This window comes from Pseudoliparis swirei, chromosome 4 (assembly GCF_029220125.1).
Source record: "Pseudoliparis swirei isolate HS2019 ecotype Mariana Trench chromosome 4, NWPU_hadal_v1, whole genome shotgun sequence".
In the NCBI taxonomy this organism is placed as follows: Eukaryota; Metazoa; Chordata; class Actinopteri; order Perciformes; family Liparidae; genus Pseudoliparis; species Pseudoliparis swirei.
This window is the reverse complement of record NC_079391.1, coordinates 9,190,735-9,208,334: the sequence shown is the minus strand read 5'-3', so window position 1 is coordinate 9,208,334 and position 17,600 is coordinate 9,190,735. Positions and strand designations below refer to the sequence as shown.

At 41.8% G+C, this 17,600-nt stretch overlaps 2 protein-coding genes across 4 annotated transcripts in view; one reads left to right on the top strand and one right to left on the bottom strand.

The window, feature by feature from the left end:
- Positions 1-3,264, bottom strand: part of hipk3b (homeodomain interacting protein kinase 3b) — a 45,447-nt gene extending 42,183 nt beyond the window's left edge. For 2 of the 3 annotated variants that reach the window (XM_056412325.1, XM_056412327.1), the window contains exon 1: positions 2,947-3,264. In XM_056412325.1, coding sequence (XP_056268300.1) covers positions 2,947-3,019 — 73 coding nt within the window. In that variant the 5' untranslated portion in view covers positions 3,020-3,264. The remainder of the gene's footprint in view (positions 1-2,946) is intronic. The other variant, XM_056412326.1, reaches the window with a different exon arrangement.
- Positions 3,265-5,805: 2,541 nt separating this feature from the next.
- On the top strand, positions 5,806-16,712 carry cstf3 (cleavage stimulation factor, 3' pre-RNA, subunit 3). Its single transcript, XM_056412975.1, has 20 exons — positions 5,806-6,007; positions 6,703-6,807; positions 6,986-7,081; positions 11,237-11,269; positions 12,061-12,158; positions 12,257-12,323; positions 12,453-12,487; positions 12,574-12,700; positions 12,794-12,871; positions 12,968-13,130; positions 13,296-13,405; positions 13,508-13,624; positions 13,710-13,928; positions 14,039-14,141; positions 14,929-14,998; positions 15,091-15,286; positions 15,383-15,533; positions 15,649-15,743; positions 15,857-15,917; positions 16,121-16,712. Exons 1-20 carry the CDS (start codon positions 5,981-5,983, stop codon positions 16,318-16,320), a joined length of 2,151 nt encoding a protein of 716 aa, XP_056268950.1. The 5' UTR covers positions 5,806-5,980; the 3' UTR covers positions 16,321-16,712.
- The last annotated feature ends 888 nt before the right edge of the window (positions 16,713-17,600 follow it).

Below are 17,600 nucleotides of genomic sequence, written 5' to 3'. Positions count from 1 at the left end.
AGAGGTTGCTGCGTTGACTCGCAGCGACCTCGACACTGCGGGGCTTTGCCTGCGTCTCGTGAACATAATCTTCTTTGCCCATTAGATAAAAAGGCCCTCTGTATTCCAAAACACGTGACCACTTGGTGACCACAGTGAACGTATCTCAAAGTCGTCTCCCTGTATGACAGGCATTTTTACATTGCAGGTGACTATTAAACTAGATATAAAGTTAATGCTGTTTAATAAGCGCCACACGTTATCCATACTCAACATGCTGCTCATCATGGTGCAAAGCATGGGGCCCATCACTTTTTCATATACTTATGAAAATGTAGATAAGAAGCCCAGATGGCCACAGATTAAGAAGACGGAGGCCTCATCACCCCTGATACGTCATTATTGCTTTCTGTGAGGAAACTATGAGAATATACTAGATGCATGCCAGATGTAAATCGTAAAACCACATTTCAGATGTCTAATATCTATCGATAAAGTTTCACTAATACTAACATGTCTACCAAGTTAATGCATTTTGCATTCAAAGCCACCTGTATCCCCTATATCAAATATATATTAACAGCTGTCACCATGTTGCACATGCTGAAATACTAGAAGCCCCAACAAGCATTCAAATCAGCAAAGAATTGATCAGAGTAACACATACTTAAATCAGTATCGAATAAGCCATGAACAGAGTAGCAGAGCGAGCCATTTTACTGACGTTGTTTTCCTGTTTTTCCACACAAAAGCATCTACCATGTTCTTGAAATCCTGGGCTCTGATCAAATTGCTTGATGCGTCTTGGTAATTATGTTCCGGTTGCTGGAATAGATGTTTTCTTCTTGGGATATTGGATGTTTTCCACCCATCGATGTGGCGACTAATGCAAGATATGCACAACATCTTCTTGTCAGTGCTCTACCCATCCATTTTTAATCATTCTGTTGTTTGCTGCCTCATATCTGTACGCGCATCTAAAGATGACATCACTTGGAAACCAGTCATTAAGTTGGCCACAATGTAATACTGATAACCAGCTTCCCCTAGAAAAGCACATCCCGTGTTGCATCACATCACATGCTCCCAATTCGTACTGCCTCTCCACCCGTTAACCAACATTACCCAGTAATACCAATTATTGTATGGAACAACACTGTTTACCCATTTATTTACTGGCCACAGTGTGCTGACCTTCTCACATTACTGGTATCATTACCACCCACAACCTTGCTTTTGAGTCATTGCTAATGATAAGTTAACCAATGTGATACGTGGACAGCGGGCAAAAGCATCAAAGCGAAAGGGATTCACACAAACAGTGCAGCAGCCTCAATGTACTCAAGAGTCATGATGTCGTTGAAAAGATTCACAGTATTACCTGCTTGGAACGAATTACAGTTTCAACACCATATATGTGTTTTAGAAAGATTGGTTTGAAATGGTCTTGTATAACATGATACTTGTATGAGAGTAGTGTTGCATACAATCCAAATAATCAAAAGTAAAACAGCAATTATCGTTGAAAAGGTAAGAAAAACCTAAAACTACAGAAGAGTGCAGCTACATTTGCCGATACTATTTGGACCAAACTAGCCATGCCTGATGCATAGGCCCAACTTGCCAACATGTTCCCCCTAATAGAGGAAACCAAAACAATTAACCACAATATGTTACTCCTTAGTTTTAGTGAAACTAAGTAAATACTTGCATTAACATCATACAAGGCAGACATGCCGAGAGGAAAGTTGTCGGCCACAGAACTATTCTTAATTTTCAGTATACAGAATCACCCTTTTTCAGGGGACCAGAAACTCAAAGTGATGGTTTCATGCCACAAAAAGACTCTTCCTGAAAAGAATGTTGCCTAAAATTATATAGGGTACTTTACTTTTGCTCGTGGGTGGTTTTGATGTCCACAATCTCATATAAAATCTCCACTATGACCCTTTACCTCATAGTTAAACCGGGACCACCAACTGCATTGTGGTCAAAGATCAAGTAGGTTATTACAGCTTTGTTTAGAACGATTACCTGAATATTAATTCAGATATTAATAAAACATTGCGTTTCGGCTTTACTTTGATATCTGTTAACAGTCTAGGGTGAGATTGTAGGCGATGAACAGGACTGACTTGATCTAGAAATACAGGTTGTAGTTAGTGCATGGTATCAACGAACCGGCCTCAGGAGCGAAATACTTAACAACATCCACCCCGAAAGAGGCTTACAAGGGAACTAAAGCTAGCCGACCTTCAGTTCAGTACGCAGCTTCGACACGTTATATTCCCACGTTAAATGGCAACAAATAAATATACCACTTTACAATTTTACTTATGTAAAATATTTACAGTATGATTAGAAGTTAACGTTAGTTTAATGTCAGGTGAAACATATCGTACATATGTAGACCGTGTAATCCAGCATGTGTTATTATGAAAATGTAAAAGGACTATCGAATTTTTGCTAGCTGTAATTATTGTTTGCGTGTTAAACATGATCTTGCGATGTTTTGCTAGGTCAACTGAAAGCTAACACATAACGAGCGTATGAAGTAACGCTGATGTTAATAAGACACTCACAAGTTAGCTAGCGGTAGTGGCTCGGTCCAAGTTGTCCAAATACGGTGCGTTAGTGTTAGTTAAACATAGCAAGCGTCAATAGATCTAACTAGGGCAACACGTAAAATAGAAACCAACGGGTCGCCGTGACAACAAACCCAACAGTGTCAAGTGCCCTCGTGTTCAGAATTGCCAACAACGTCATCGCCACCGGTTAATAATAGAGTAAATTCACCAATACGTCCAAACGCGAGAAGTCGAACGGGTTGAAACCGTATACAGCAAAAGCCTCGCTAGCTAAGTTTGCATCCAAGTTATGACTTTGTATTACGTCACAGTCAAACTATCGTTTGAAAGGTTAAAATAAAGAAATATCCCCATTGACGGCCTTCTATCCACCACTCACCTTCACAGAGAGTCAATATAAGTATAATCCAGGGCTTCTCTGAACATGTTATGGACTTATAAATCCATACCATGCACAGTTCGCCTGCATTGCTGCCATCTTGTCCTAGACGACAGGAAGGGAGAGCTCGCTCTTGGTAACGCCACCATCTCCCACATTTTAAACAATGAATAACTCTTGCATATGAACGTCTAGAAACCCCACGCCGAGTCCAGGTTGTAGTTACACAGTTCAAATTCGTCTTCTTCCTCTTTGGGCGAAGTAGCCCATCTCTGTAAGGGGTCCGTTACCCCGTCTTGGCGTGCTGTTTCGTGGGCCTGGCTGCCTCTATCATGTCCTTTTTCTCTCGCACCAACTGCAAGCGAATGTTTGTGAACTGACGGCATTGGCCAGACTAGAGTAATCGATCAAATACAGCCACAACGATTTAGGATGTGGATGTAGCTTGCACGCCTATAAGGATATACACGTATTGTACGCCTAAATAATTTGTGAAATGTTAACATTTGTGTATGTTTAAAAGAATGACAGAAATAAGGCGTACATTGCAGTGGTCAATTTTGACTTGTGAATGAAACACATTAAAGTTATAAGTCTGTGTTTTTTTTGTATTCAATTAGTTTAAAGAGAAAGACAAGACAATTACATTCTCTAGATATTCTCCTTAATAAACCAAACCTTTAAAGTTATGCATTAGAATAGCAATATGTATATATAAGGCAATGCCAATGAGTGGTAAGGGGGTCAACGAAATGGGAAACTGCATTTTTTATTTTACAGGAATATACAAAAGTGAGGCAGTGATAACTGATTGCTCAAAAGTACACAACACATGTGCTTTAAAAATGATATATATATATATATATACACTACCGTTCAAAAGTTTGGGATCACTTAGAAATGACTTTATTTTTCAAAGAAAAGCACTGTTTTTTCAATAAAGATAACATTAAATTAATCAGAAATATTGTGAATGTGGTAAATGACTATTCTAGGTGGAAACGTCTGGTTTCTAATGAAATATCTCCATAGGTGTATAGAGGCCCATTTACAGCAACTATCACTCCAGTGTTCTAATGGTACATTGTGTTTGCTAATCGCCTTAGAAGACTAATGTCTGATTAGAAAACCCGTGCAATTATGTTAGCACAGCTGAAAACAGTTATGCTGGTGATATAAGCTATACAACTGGCCTTCCTTTGAGCTTGAAGTTTGTTGAACAAAATTAATACTTCAAATATTAATCATTATTTCTAACCTTGTCAATGTCTTGACTATATTTTATATTCATTTGATAAATAAAAGTGTGATTTTTCATGGAAGACACGAAATTGTCTGGGTGATCCCAAACTTTTGAACGGTAGTGTATATATATATATTAGGCAGTGTACAATAGGAGGGTGAATCCATCAGTTAGTATAAGAGATGTGTTTAAAATGCAATGGAAGAACCTAATGATAATAAACAAAAATACTTATGTTCGGTCTTTTTGGGCAATGTGTCAACATCAGAGTAGTCTAATGGTGGGGGAGGACATCTGCTGCTCAGACAGCCAGGAGGCACCCAGCTGACAAACAAAGCTGCTCATAAACCCCCGATGTCTGAGAACACTTGCTGTAATCTAATCCACCAAAAATGCGATTGTTTTCCCCAGTCCCCACCCCAATTACAGACAACAAACCACCAGTTGGAAAGCAGGTGTGAACACCTCTTGTCTAACCTGTTGCATTATGAGTAAACACAGTTGGATAATAGTGAAAGCAAAGTAGCCCAGGAAAGACCACTTTAGTCCTTTTAGTTTATCATGGAGGACGCAAGCATGTTGTCCCTCCCGGGCTCAACCTAGTCAGGAAAGACTATAGAATATTTCATCAACAGTGACCTACAAAACTGCACTTATAATACCACACCATCCAATGATCTTGCCAGCACAAGCTTCTTTTTTGTTTCCCTTCCTTTTTTGTCCACCTAGACCCAATCACAGAAAAGTATAAACACATGTATTAGAAAAAGAAAAGTACTGTTCTGTTACAGTACTACTATTGTATGAGTAATTATACACACGAACGATTAGTTTTCTTGTTTGAGGTGCAGAAGACACTTGTTCGCTTGTGATCAGGTAACTGCTCGACTGTCTTTTGCTCTGGTCTGTTTTAAATCGTTGTCCAGATACACACGAGCGCGCGCTCTCGTTGCGCGGGTGATCGTGTGTCACCCCCCACTGGTGAGCGTCGGGTAGTTTTGTTGTACTGCTGCTGAAATAGCGTATAGTCTTACATATAAAGCGATTTGAAGTTCATAAGACAAACCTCACGGATATATACGTTAATTAAAATAATAATAATAAATATATTTATATATTTATATCTACATAAGCTAAAGGTCTGTATTGTCTCATGGCCACTTCAAGAAGCCGCCTATCGGCCAAAATAAGAAACGTGGTTGCCAGTTTCATGAGCCACCTGAATGCCCGTGCTCGACATGCATAAACAGTGCAATTATTTTCCTTCTTTAGCTTTTTTAAAGAATGGATTATGAGTATATGACCAATAAGAATAGAGAACAGAACATCCTTCATATCCAACTCTTCCAATAAAATATACAAAATAAAATCAACATAATGCACCATATGATATATAAGAGGCAATCATATCGGTAAATTCTAACACACATCTCCTATATTCTGACTCCCCTAAAAGTGTAATGATATGTTAAATTACATTGCAACTTGGTGTATGTGTTCTTGTCAGGTTCATTTCGTGGACCTTGGTGTTTTATTTTGCTGAAAGATTCGCGCCGGAAGTGCTGTCGTCGCTGCCGTTGTGTCGGCGCACAACTGAACACAAGTCTCACGCCATTTTGAGATAACGGCCAGCAATCGAGCAGCTAGCTAGCGTTAGTTGCTTGAGGGCAGATCGACACTTCGAAGCTATGCCGATTATTTAGTCGTTTTTTTTAAGGCTGCCATCACGTTATCATTTGAGCGTTAATCCCAACCGGTGTAACATTTCTAACCTAGATTACTCTTCCTGCCATGGCCACCGAGGGAGCAGCCGAACAGGTAACTTAGCTAACGTTACTTGAGGGGGAAGCTAACCCTCAGTGACACGCTAGCATATTATTTAGCTTGTATGTAGCGATATCGATAACGTTAGCATATAATCCATGTTGGTGCATATGCGTTATATTGTGGGTTATACGTCAGTACAAAGCAATATTACACACTTGCTGCAAGGTTTTATCTTAAAGCTTTTCACTTTAGCCTCTCGCACACCGTGTTGGCTAATTGTAGCCCTGTCGCTACTTATTGTCCAACAATAGCGCGATAGGTAACTCAGCCCCACCTGCATTTCAAATTAATATTCTCCTCTAGTGGCCTCCGGGTAATGTTAGTCGTCTTTTTCACGGTGCTTAAAGTTTCTCCATCGTGCAAGGCACGAAGACACTTCGTTAGATGGGTGTCTGTATTCGTAACTGCATATGACTGAATTGCCCGCGAGGATTTTTTTCCCTCCATACCACACACTGCATGGCCGCTGCCAATAACGTAGATCACCATCGATCGACACCCGACCCACTTCTATTTAATAATCTCATATTTAGCGTATTTAATAATTTCATATTTAGCGTAATGTTGGACCTCATCGAGCCCCAAAGCCACCCCCCCCCCCCCCCCCCGGCGCCGCCTTACAAGTGCAACTGCGAGTCTGTCCAGCAGCATAACCCTGCTTCCCTGTGCCTTGTGTTGTCTTGCAGGCAGCGGCAGAGTATATTCCAGAGAAGGTGAAGAAGGCAGAGAAGAAGTTGGAAGAGAACCCATATGACCTTGACGCATGGAGCATTCTGATTCGAGAAGCACAGGTTTAGTGACACAGAGTTGTATTCCTGGGGTTAAAAGCAAACTGGGTTTACGGGTGTGTGTGTGGGGGGGGGGGGGGAATAAGTGGTAACGTGTTGTTAAAATACAAAGCACTTAATTTTTTTCTCCCATATGACTGATTTTCATAGTGTGGAATGTGATTGCATTCTCCTTCTTTAGAACCAACCCATAGATAAAGCAAGGAAGACATATGAACGACTTGTCACGCAGTTCCCAAGTTCTGGCAGATTCTGGAAACTATTCATTGAAGCCGAGGTTAATACTTTTTTCTTTTCTTTAGTGTGCATGGCTGGGGGTTTTCTAACATGATCAACAACGTGATTTTCACACAACCAAAATGTCTCGTTTTTCATTTGAGTTTAAAGTCACAATTCTTCTTGAGTCATTTGGCCTGACTACGTCTATTATTGAAGGTTAAGATAATGTAAAACTATTTTGACAGCTGAAAGAATCTACCTGCCTAAGACTCGTGACATCACATGTGATGAACATAGATGTAGGGTTATGTTAAAGCACTTTTGATTTGTTGGCCCTAAATAGACTCCGTAAGAATTGTGCATTTTAACTCGAGCCAAGGGGAGATTAGCTTTAACCATTTCTTTTCCAGCAAATTGTTCATAGGATTCAAACGATACATATTATCTACATATTTAAATGGGGGTAAAGTGCATTTGTTGCATGTTTGGTCTGCAACAATATTAAAACTATTTTAATGGTATCGGAGTGCATTAGCCTTTTTATTCACTTGTCGTGTCAATTTATTTGCCTCCTGTGTCATTTCTTTCGGGTAATTTTATAAACAAATATTTTGATTGTGTGGCCCTTTCTTTCCTTGAGACATGCCTCCTCACTCCACGACCAGTGACCCATTTGCCTTGATGCAACCAACAGGCTTTGCGGTTAGGCAATAAGCAACTGATAGGAGGATTAATTTTCCTTTGCACATCATAATTTGTCCTAACCCGGTGAAGTGCATTTTCTGATGCCCTCCATTTCTGCAGATGACTACTTGGTGTTAGACACATTGTTTGCACAACGTGCCACAGCATTATCAGGCATCAAGATTTGGCTTCTAGTTTGAAGTCCAGGGTGTAGTTCTGGATAATGATTACCTCTGTGCCTTGAGTTGAACGTTGTTGTATGTTGAGGTTGTAGTTGTTGTGGTTTGTTGTTGTGGGGTTGCTCCCCTGGATGAAGCTATCCCCTCGCCCGTGGTCGTCATCCATTAGGATTACTCTGTAGAAAAAAAGGCCCGGGGTTTTAAATTTAATGAAGTGGACATGCATATGTTATGAAAGAACACATTGCCTTTAACAAATGGACTAGGCTTTTCAGAGACGGTCCTTTTTGAATGATAAATTCCAGTTTACGGATGGCACCAACTACCTGGGCCAATAAAGCATCAGTGTTGCTCCACATCACAAGCATAGTTTCCTCTCTTAAAGTTGACGGTCTGCAACAACTTTGAATGCCAAAGCCAAGCAGTGACTTCAGCTCTGGATGTTTCATTTATGGATCTTAAGATTATCAGAAAGGCGATTTAGATTCAAACATCGAAACACGAATGTAATGGCAGACGAGTATACTTTTTATAGGTTACAGATTTAATAATTGGTATGACAGTTACCCATTACCCAGATTTTTTAAAACAATGTTCTGTATTATGTAAGATATATATGTATATTTTTTAACACCTTATACAGGTACATCTTTTGACTAATAGTTGGGTAATTATCTCAAGGAAAATTCAAAGGATGAAAACTATTTAAGTTCTATAGCACACAGATATTGGCACCCAGTTGTTTTGTTGGAGTGATCTATGTACATTTATTGAAATTATCAACAAAAATCAAGAAAATATTAGATTAGTGCAGTTCTCAACCCTTTTTCAATGATTAAAATATTGCGAGAAATTATTTCAGCTAAGTACCCCGCCTGCGCAAAGCATTTGCGGGTGAAAAAAAAGATGTATATGAAATATATTTAAAAGAACTCATGTACCCCCATTTGAGAACCATTGGTTTAGTCGATGTTAGTCTAAATGAGAAGTTGTCTTATTGTGTACACTTAATTAATCACAATTCAAATAGGCCACCCCCTTAAAATATAACATATTGAGTCGCCACCTCTCCCCGCTTAACACTAAATCACAATTTAGCCCAAAATACAAATTAAGGTACTTACGGTTTATATTTACTGGAATGCGAGACTGGACACTTGATTTAGGTTTAAGTTATTTAATTTATAAATAATATATACTTTAAAAAACATGATGTGATGTCATTCTTTTTTTTAAACCAAGACATGTTGGCAGAATATTTATTTAGATTAAATGCATTCCCCTATTTGGTAAGTATGTGGAATAGCTCTAACCCCCCCCCCCCCCCCCCTCCATTGAAACGACATGTAGGTTAGAACTACACGTACTGACCAAAACCCACGTCTGAAGTGCTTCTTCCTCTGCCCTTTTTATAGACTACAAGCACGCTCCCCAAAGAGCACCGTGTGTCTTTGTGTGAGATTCTGGTTCTCTGGAGATGTTACATAGTGAAAGTTGCCGACTGGGCAGTCATTGCCTTTTTCCGGTAATGTCGGCTCTGACCGATACAATGCACTCTGATTAGTTTTCTGACATTCATTTTCTCACGGAAAGGGAATGTGTAATTGTGATTGCTTGTATTTGCAATGTTGTTCTGCATAAATGATCCACCGGCTGAAGCCAAATGCTGTTGAGTTTCCGGAGCTCTTGAATTTGGACTTTGTGCACGGTTTCACTCGTTAAGTGCAATGTAGAATATATAAATCAACAAATGCACAGTACTCTTGTCTTTTTCTTGGACCCGAGATAATTGGATCACGCTCATCCAATTACTGAGTTTATATTTTATTATGTAACTTAAGTGAAATTTGTTATTTCATATTAAAGTAAGCCGATTGTGTGCTGAACGGATCATGTCGGTGTGTTGTAGATTCTTTCGTCTGTCAGTGATCTTCAGTGGAGTTTGTGCTTCATGAGGCTGTGATGTCACCAGGTACTCCAGACTCGCCCTAAAAGCAGCCACTAGACATGTAGTATGCTTTCCCTCCACGAGGACCATCTAGAAAGATCTATATCCTCCCTGCATATTATTCCATTACTGTGGTCTAAATCCTGCACATTATGTGGCTGATCTATTTCAGGTTAGCACATGGGGACACATCTAGGATTTGCAGCAGTTGTTTTAAAAGCTTTACGATTTATACAACAGATTTGACTCATTCTGGAAGTCCGTCTGATTCTATTCCATCATGTTTTAATCTCACATTTACTCTTGCTTTGTGTTGGTTATCCCAAGAAAGCTTAATAGGATTTCACATTCCATGTTGTCCATGGATTACATGATACTTTGGAGGTGAAATAACTGTTTTCCTGGCTAAAAATAAACAGTCGATGCATATTCTCAACTCACCTCTTGACTCCATTATTATTTCAGATTCACATGAGCTTTGTCTGTTTGGTGCTATATTTGTCATTCTGTCTTTGGGAAGTTACCCTAAAGGTGTTTTGCAAAACTTTCGTAGAGGTCCTTTTTAGAGGACGTACCAAATTTATTTTTGCATTGCTTTACTTTTGTGTATTGCATAATTATCAACAATATGGCTTTCATCTTGAATTGTTGAATTTTATGCAGTTTCGTTTTACATTCCGATGTGGATGCATTTGTATTAGTAGTTTTGGGGGTCTGTAATCAATAGTGGATAGTTGAGAGGTGACGGCCTCACCCAGCAGGGCACCCATAAGCAAGTCATTCGACCAGTCTGACTATTGATCAGTCTGATTATTATCAACCCTTGGAGAAAAAAAGCTGTACATTGCACTTGCTCAGTGCCTTGTGGATATTTACTTCCCGTGTAAACATGACTTTGTGTCCCTTCCAGTCTGGTTCAAATCAGTTTATTTACTTATAGTCTGGCACATAAAGTATGGTGTGCTAATATCTCAGAAACAGACAGTTTTTAAATATCAAATACTAATTTACAACAACAACAACAAAAATATATATATATATACGTAAGTCAGGATTTGTTTTCTACAACATTTGGGTTCTGGGTTATGTAACGCATTTATTTTTTTCCCCCTTTCATTTATTTGTAAATTTGTGCTTTATTTATATCGGCTGCAATCGAACACCGGACGTTGCACTGTAAGCACTTTGCTCCAAAGGTGTTTCATGTGGTGATATCTATATATAAAAAAATAAACCCCCATTTAAAGTTATTTGTCATTCTTGTGTGAATTTCACTTTGTTGATCTTAAGGGTCCCGTGTGTGTGTGAGATGTGTTACCTTTGCATGAATGCATGTTTCCTGTTAGCCATACAAGTAGAGGATGATGTTGAATTAACATTGCATTTACACTCTAATTTGCAGATCAAGGCTAAAAACTATGACAAGGTAGAAAAGGTAAGTGTCCATCACAGTCTTTGAAGCTGACTAGATTTAAATGATCTGGAATGTTTGGCTGAACGTTTCTAATTATTCTGGTAAATACTGTAAAAGATTATTTGTGACTTCGGGAACCATATGCAATGACACTTATTATAGTGTCCATTAAATGTCATAGTTTTACGAAGCATCTAAAAGTGCAGATGGGAGAACATGCCCGGTGTGCCATTTGAAGTTTGAGATGATTCCCTATATATTGACTTGCAACCATAGCTATTACTTTGTCGTTAAAACTACCATGACTGTATTATTAGGTAAAAAAATATATATATATATAATCATTGCCATCTCTTTGTTGCATCACCTTTTATATATATACTACCATGATTTATATTTAAATGTAAGCCATTCACCTCTGCATCGCTCTAGGACACTAGTTGTTTCCACTTGCCTGAAACAAACTAATGATGTGAGCTTTTTGTCTGAATGTCTCATGAAGACCCCACATCTCTCAGACGAGCTCCAAACTGCTGGATTCCAGTTTCTCTGACATGTCGGGCACATCTGAGGCTCGTCTAACGAAGCAGAATAACTAGCGTGCACCGCACTGAGTAAAACCTGGAACCTGCACCCAAATCTGACACATGGGTTGACTTTTTTTTTTTTAAATGCGAGTTTTGAACATGTGTGCATGAAGCCAAATAAATGAAACGCTGCAGCTGGGTGGTGGTCCGGTAAGATTACGCACATGTGACTGTGTGTTTGTGTCTCTGTTCTAGTTCTTGCATCTTGTGTTCTCGCCCCTGTAGTTGTTTCAGAGGTGCCTCATGAAAGTCTTGCACATCGACCTGTGGAAATGTTACCTCTCGTATGTCCGAGAGACCAAAGGGAAGCTGCCCAGCTACAAGTAAGAGAGCAAGCGGCACAGCGGGATCAGGACGTCGACGTTCTGCTGTACTCGGAACAAAATGACACGCATACATCACTTCATCTTTTTACCCTCAGGGAGAAGATGGCCCAGGCATACGACTTTGCCCTGGATAAAATTGGCATGGAAATTATGAGCTATCAGGTACACAGATCTACGCAACCATAGCTAGTGCTTTATATATATATATATATATATATATATATATATATTATGTGTGTATGTTACTTCTTATATGGCTGTTACCTAACAGTTTTTCTTTCCTCACCTCAGATTTGGGTGGACTACATCAACTTCCTCAAAGGAGTGTAAGTGGTTTTTCCTGTAATATTTCAAAGACTCACCTTTTTTTAAGCCGACTCTTAGATGTTGACGTTGTCGTGCATTCCTTTAGTGAGGCCGTGGGCTCATATGCAGAGAACCAACGCATCACTGCAGTACGGAGGGTGTACCAGAGAGGCTGCGTGAACCCCATGATCAACATCGAGCAACTCTGGAGAGACTATAGCAAATACGAGGAGGTGAGTGACCCACCTGTACGTGTTTGCACATAGAGAGTTGTTGAAATGTGGGCGTGATGGGGTGCTATACTTACTTGTCTTTGTCATGAACAGGGAATCAATGTGCACTTGGCCAAAAAGATGATTGAGGATCGAAATAGGGACTACATGAATGCCCGGAGAGTGGCCAAGGTGAGGCGGTGTCACCCCTCTGCACGGACCTCTTTTGAATCCTGGTCCTGTCTGTTGTAAACTAACACGACCCGTTGCACGGTGCGTGTTCGGCAGGAGTATGAGACTGTGATGAAGGGCTTGGACAGGAATGCACCCTCGGTACCGCCGCAGAACTCCCCTCAGGAAGCCCAGCAGGTGGAGATGTGGAAGAAGTACATCCAGTGGGAGAAGAGCAACCCACTGCGCACAGAGGACCAGACCCTCATCACAAAGAGAGGTGACTATTCGTAAACCGTGACTGTACACGCCCCCGAAAGGCCTGTGAGTCGATGGAGGAGCACAATGTTTGGCTCTTTAGCTCCTGTAGAAATGCAGTCACGCGAGCACGCGTCCTGTTGTTCTGTGACTTGTTGTTAATGTGCCGACGCGCTCTGTGTTGCAGTGATGTTTGCCTATGAGCAGTGCCTGCTGGTCCTGGGCCACCATCCAGACGTCTGGTACGAGGCAGCACAGTACCTGGAGCAGTCCAGCAAACTGCTGGCGGAGAAAGGGGTGAGAGAAAAAAAACCTTTATGAATTTATGTGAATTCCAGAAGTCCAAATCCTGTCCAACTCGGCTCAACATTTCTTTGTTGTGTCCGTGTTTCCGCTCAGGATATGAATAACTCCAAGCTGTTTAGCGACGAGGCGGCCAACATCTACGAACGTGCCATCGGTTCTCTCCTGAAGAAGAACATGCTGCTGTACTTTTCGTTCGCAGACTACGAAGAAGTGAGTCGCCCGCGCAGCACGCGTCACACCGGGCGCACGGTGAGAACAGCGCTGATCGGCACGATGTCTGTTGCTTTGCTCTCAGAGTCGCATGAAGTACGAGAAGGTCCACAGCATCTATAACAAGCTGCTCACCATTGAGGACATCGACCCCACGCTGGTCTACATTCAGTACATGAAGTTTGCCAGGAGGGCGGAAGGCATCAAGTCGGGTCGTACCATCTTCAAAAAGGCCCGGGAGGATCTGCGCACGCGTCACCATGTGTATGTGACGGCAGCACTGATGGAGTACTACTGCAGCAAGGTGAGGACACATAATCACATGTGTGTGTATTGTGCAATGCTACACGAATACATCCTAAATGTATTTTGCTTTCTTGTAAACAATTTTTCATCTCCCCCCCCCTTCCGCAGGATAAATCGGTGGCCTTCAAGATTTTTGAGCTTGGTTTGAAAAAATACGGCGACATTCCAGAGTACATCCTGGCATACATAGATTACCTCTCCCACCTTAATGGTAGGTTGCGTGTTGTTGTGGAGGACATGTGTTCTTTACTCGTCATCCATTCATCTCAGAGAAGTTGCTTTGATAATGAGGTAACGGTGTAGCTCAGTGGGGTAAGAGGGCCGTCCTGCAACCGCAAGGTTGTGGGTTCGATCCCCGCTCTCCCCATTAGTTGCAAGTTGAAGTGTCCTTGAGCAAGGCACTGAACCCCCAGTTGCTTCCCGGACGCATCACTGCAGCCCACTGCTCCTTAACCCTTGTGTTGCCTTAGGGTCATTTTGACCCGAATCAATATTACACCCTCCCCCCACTTTAGGATTAATTTGACCCCATTCAATGTTTAATGTCGGTGTTCTTTCGGGAGTCAACAAACAAACATAAAGTGCCTCACACTTAAACTTGGAAAACAATATTAATTCTAATAATTTAGCAGCCTCTGGAGGTTTTAATTGCTGGCGTAAAATTGAACCCAAAGGGTAAAATATGTTAGTAAATATAAAGGTAACAGGAGGGTGAAACATTGAATCGGGTCAAAATGACCCAAAGGCGGGGGGAGGGTGTAATATTGATTCGGGTCAAAATGACCCTAAGGCAACACAAGGGTTAATAACTAAGGATGGGTTAAATGCAGAGAACTAATTTCCCCTTGGGGATTAATAAAAGTGTATATTTATTTTTATTTTTATATTTTTTATAACAGTGGTGTCCTGCTGTAATGAAATGAAAGATGTCGCCGTCATTATTGTCAAAGTACTGGAAGATGAACCTGTTTTTCTTGCGTGTTCCTCGCCCCCTTCAGAGGACAACAACACCAGGGTTCTGTTTGAGCGGGTGCTCACCTCGGGAAGCTTGTCACCAGAGAAATCGGGGTAAATGTCGCGAATCGATTCAACGGAGAGAATCACCGTCACCGTCGGTATCTCCGTTTGCTGATTTGTGTTTTTTCCCTTTCATCCCTCAGCGAGATCTGGGCTCGGTTCCTGGCTTTCGAGAGCAACATAGGAGACCTGGCCAGTATCCTGAAAGTGGAGCGCAGGCGGTTCACCGCCTTCAAGGACGAGTACGAGGGCAAGGAGACGGCCTTGCTCGTCGATCGATACAAGTTCATGGACCTGTACCCCTGCTCTTTGAGTGAACTCAAGGCCCTGGGATACAAGGTGTGCCTCAGGCCGAGATTTCTCTCACGATCTCCTCCTGCTAAAGCGGCGACGGGCTTTTCTCATTCGACCGATATTTGCGCCGTGTGTTTGTAGGACGTGTCTCGGTCCAAAATGTCAGCACTGCTCCCAGAGGCTGTGGTGACGCCCTCCACGCCCGCACTGAAGGACGAAGCCGACCGCAAACCCGAGTACCCCAAACCCGACACTAATCAGATGATCCCGTACCAGCCTCGTCACCTCGCCCGTACGTAGTCGGCGACGCGGTGTTTCGGGATGAGGGCGTCGCCGTGCGGCCGCACCGCTCTCCTCCTCCTGACTGGATCCGTCTTTGACGTCGCCTCTCGTGTGCCTCTCCACAGCTCCAGGTTTACACCCGGTCCCCGGTGGCGTGTTCCCAGTGCCCCCAGCTGCTGTCGTCCTCATGAAGCTGCTCCCTCCGCCTTCGTGCTTCACTGTGAGTAACGGCAGCGGCCGATGTCATATTTACTGGGAATGAATAAGAAGAAAGGAGCGGGGGGGTTCCTACGAGAGCGCAATAGGTTTGTGATTGATTGTTTCTCGCTGCAGGGACCCTTTGTTCAAGTGGATGAGCTCATGGAGACGTTCAGGAGATGCACACTTCCTGACAGTAAGTTGCTTTTGTCGTTGCTTTGGATGAATCCAATTTTTTAAAACTAGAAACCAGTCCGGTATTCCGGCATCCAGTAATCTAACACTTGGATCCAGACTGAAATATCTAGACCGCCGTCCGACGTGTTTGTGTACAATGTGTCAGTGCGACAACAAGTGGTTCCGCCCCCTTTTCGTGACCGACGTGTTTTCCGTCTCCAGCCGTCGACGCCGCCGTGGAGCTGATCACCGGCCGACAGCCCGACGCCGGAGGGGAAGGCAACGGACCCATGGAGAACCACGCGGTCGCCAAGTCACTCAAGAGGCCAAACGCAGACTCCGACGAGGAGGACGACAAAGGAGCCGTGGCTCCGCCCATCCACGACGTCTACCGCGCGCGCCAACAGAAAAGGATCCGATAAACCAACCAAAACACGCGAGAATGTAATCTTTAACAGGCGGTCACATGAGGTAAATGTACATGTCGGAGTGCGTCTGGCAGGTTATACATCCAATTATCTCTGTAAAGAAGACGAGCATACATGCACACACACACACACACTCACGGAGACATGCGTACAGTATGTACGCCTGAGTGTTCTCGTGGCTTCTTTTTTTTGTTGATCAGTTTTTATTTTTAAAGACTGACCATTATATTGTACAAAATTTTTAATTCAACCTTTCACAGCTTGTTTTGGCCTTGTGACGTTCCAGTGATGGCTAAGTGGAATGGAGCTTCTTCTTCTTTTTGTTTTTTTTAGATAACTGGAGTAAACAATTCCTTTCAATAAAAATGGGAAAAGGTTCAACCAGATCTGCTTTTTTATTTGACTTTGTACTCGTGCTTCATGTATTGTCTGTATTGTATGTTGACTGTTGTCTGTCTCTGTAGCCGTCTTGACATTTTATGAGGACTTCTCTTTTAGTCCAGCCATGCCCGGCCTCATCATCATCATCATCATCATCACTAGGCGGCAGTGTTTGACACACATCCTCCATTCAAATGATCACTTTCCTCTCAGCAGGATAGATAGCTTCAAAGCATATTCGGTCTATATTTGGTGGAAATAGGTTTGCTGTTTTTTTAATGTGAATTTAAGCGTGAAAATAGGAACTACTAATGCTCTTTCAGCTTTCCCACATTTACACATGAGCTGACACGGCCAGTGAGTAACTTAGTGACACACTCTGCTTGATTGGGAATGTAGAGAATGTTTAATGCCAGCCAGCTGGCTTATTTGTAAATTGGCCTGAATACATCCTTATTCGTCTGCCAATCACAGCCTTTGTTCTGAGTAGAAAGTTCCTTTCACATTTACATAATATGGAAAACTTTGTCACTTGCTCTTTGAAACAAACAACCTAAATGTCCAACAGTGGGTTTTTTGAGCGCATGTATTTAATAGTTTCTGGATGATACCCGTTGATTTTCTCTAAAAGCGCCCACCAAGAATTACTTCTCGTCAGGTTAGCCGTGTATTTTAATCCTCTGATAACAACGAGAAAACACTGAAAATCATTTTGATTTTAAGCATCAAAGACATGAATAATGTGGGCCACCATCAAAACCAAAGAACAGTATGTGAAAAACACAATTTCACAAGTCCGTAGGTCTACTGGGAACCTCTATAGCATGAAGAGGTTTTAGCTTTCACAATGATGTCACTTTGTTTAAAGAGGGAGGGACAGAAAGGCTGCGGCT

Bases quoted from the DNA above. Each gene is read 5' to 3' on its own strand.
- cstf3 (XM_056412975.1), top strand. From the start codon at position 5,981: ATGGCCACCGAGGGAGCAGCCGAACAG. The intron at 7,082-11,236 runs GTTAATACTTTT...TCTAATTTGCAG, and splicing joins AACTATTCATTGAAGCCGAG to ATCAAGGCTAAAAACTATGA. The intron at 12,488-12,573 runs GTAAGTGGTTTT...GCATTCCTTTAG, and splicing joins ATCAACTTCCTCAAAGGAGT to TGAGGCCGTGGGCTCATATG.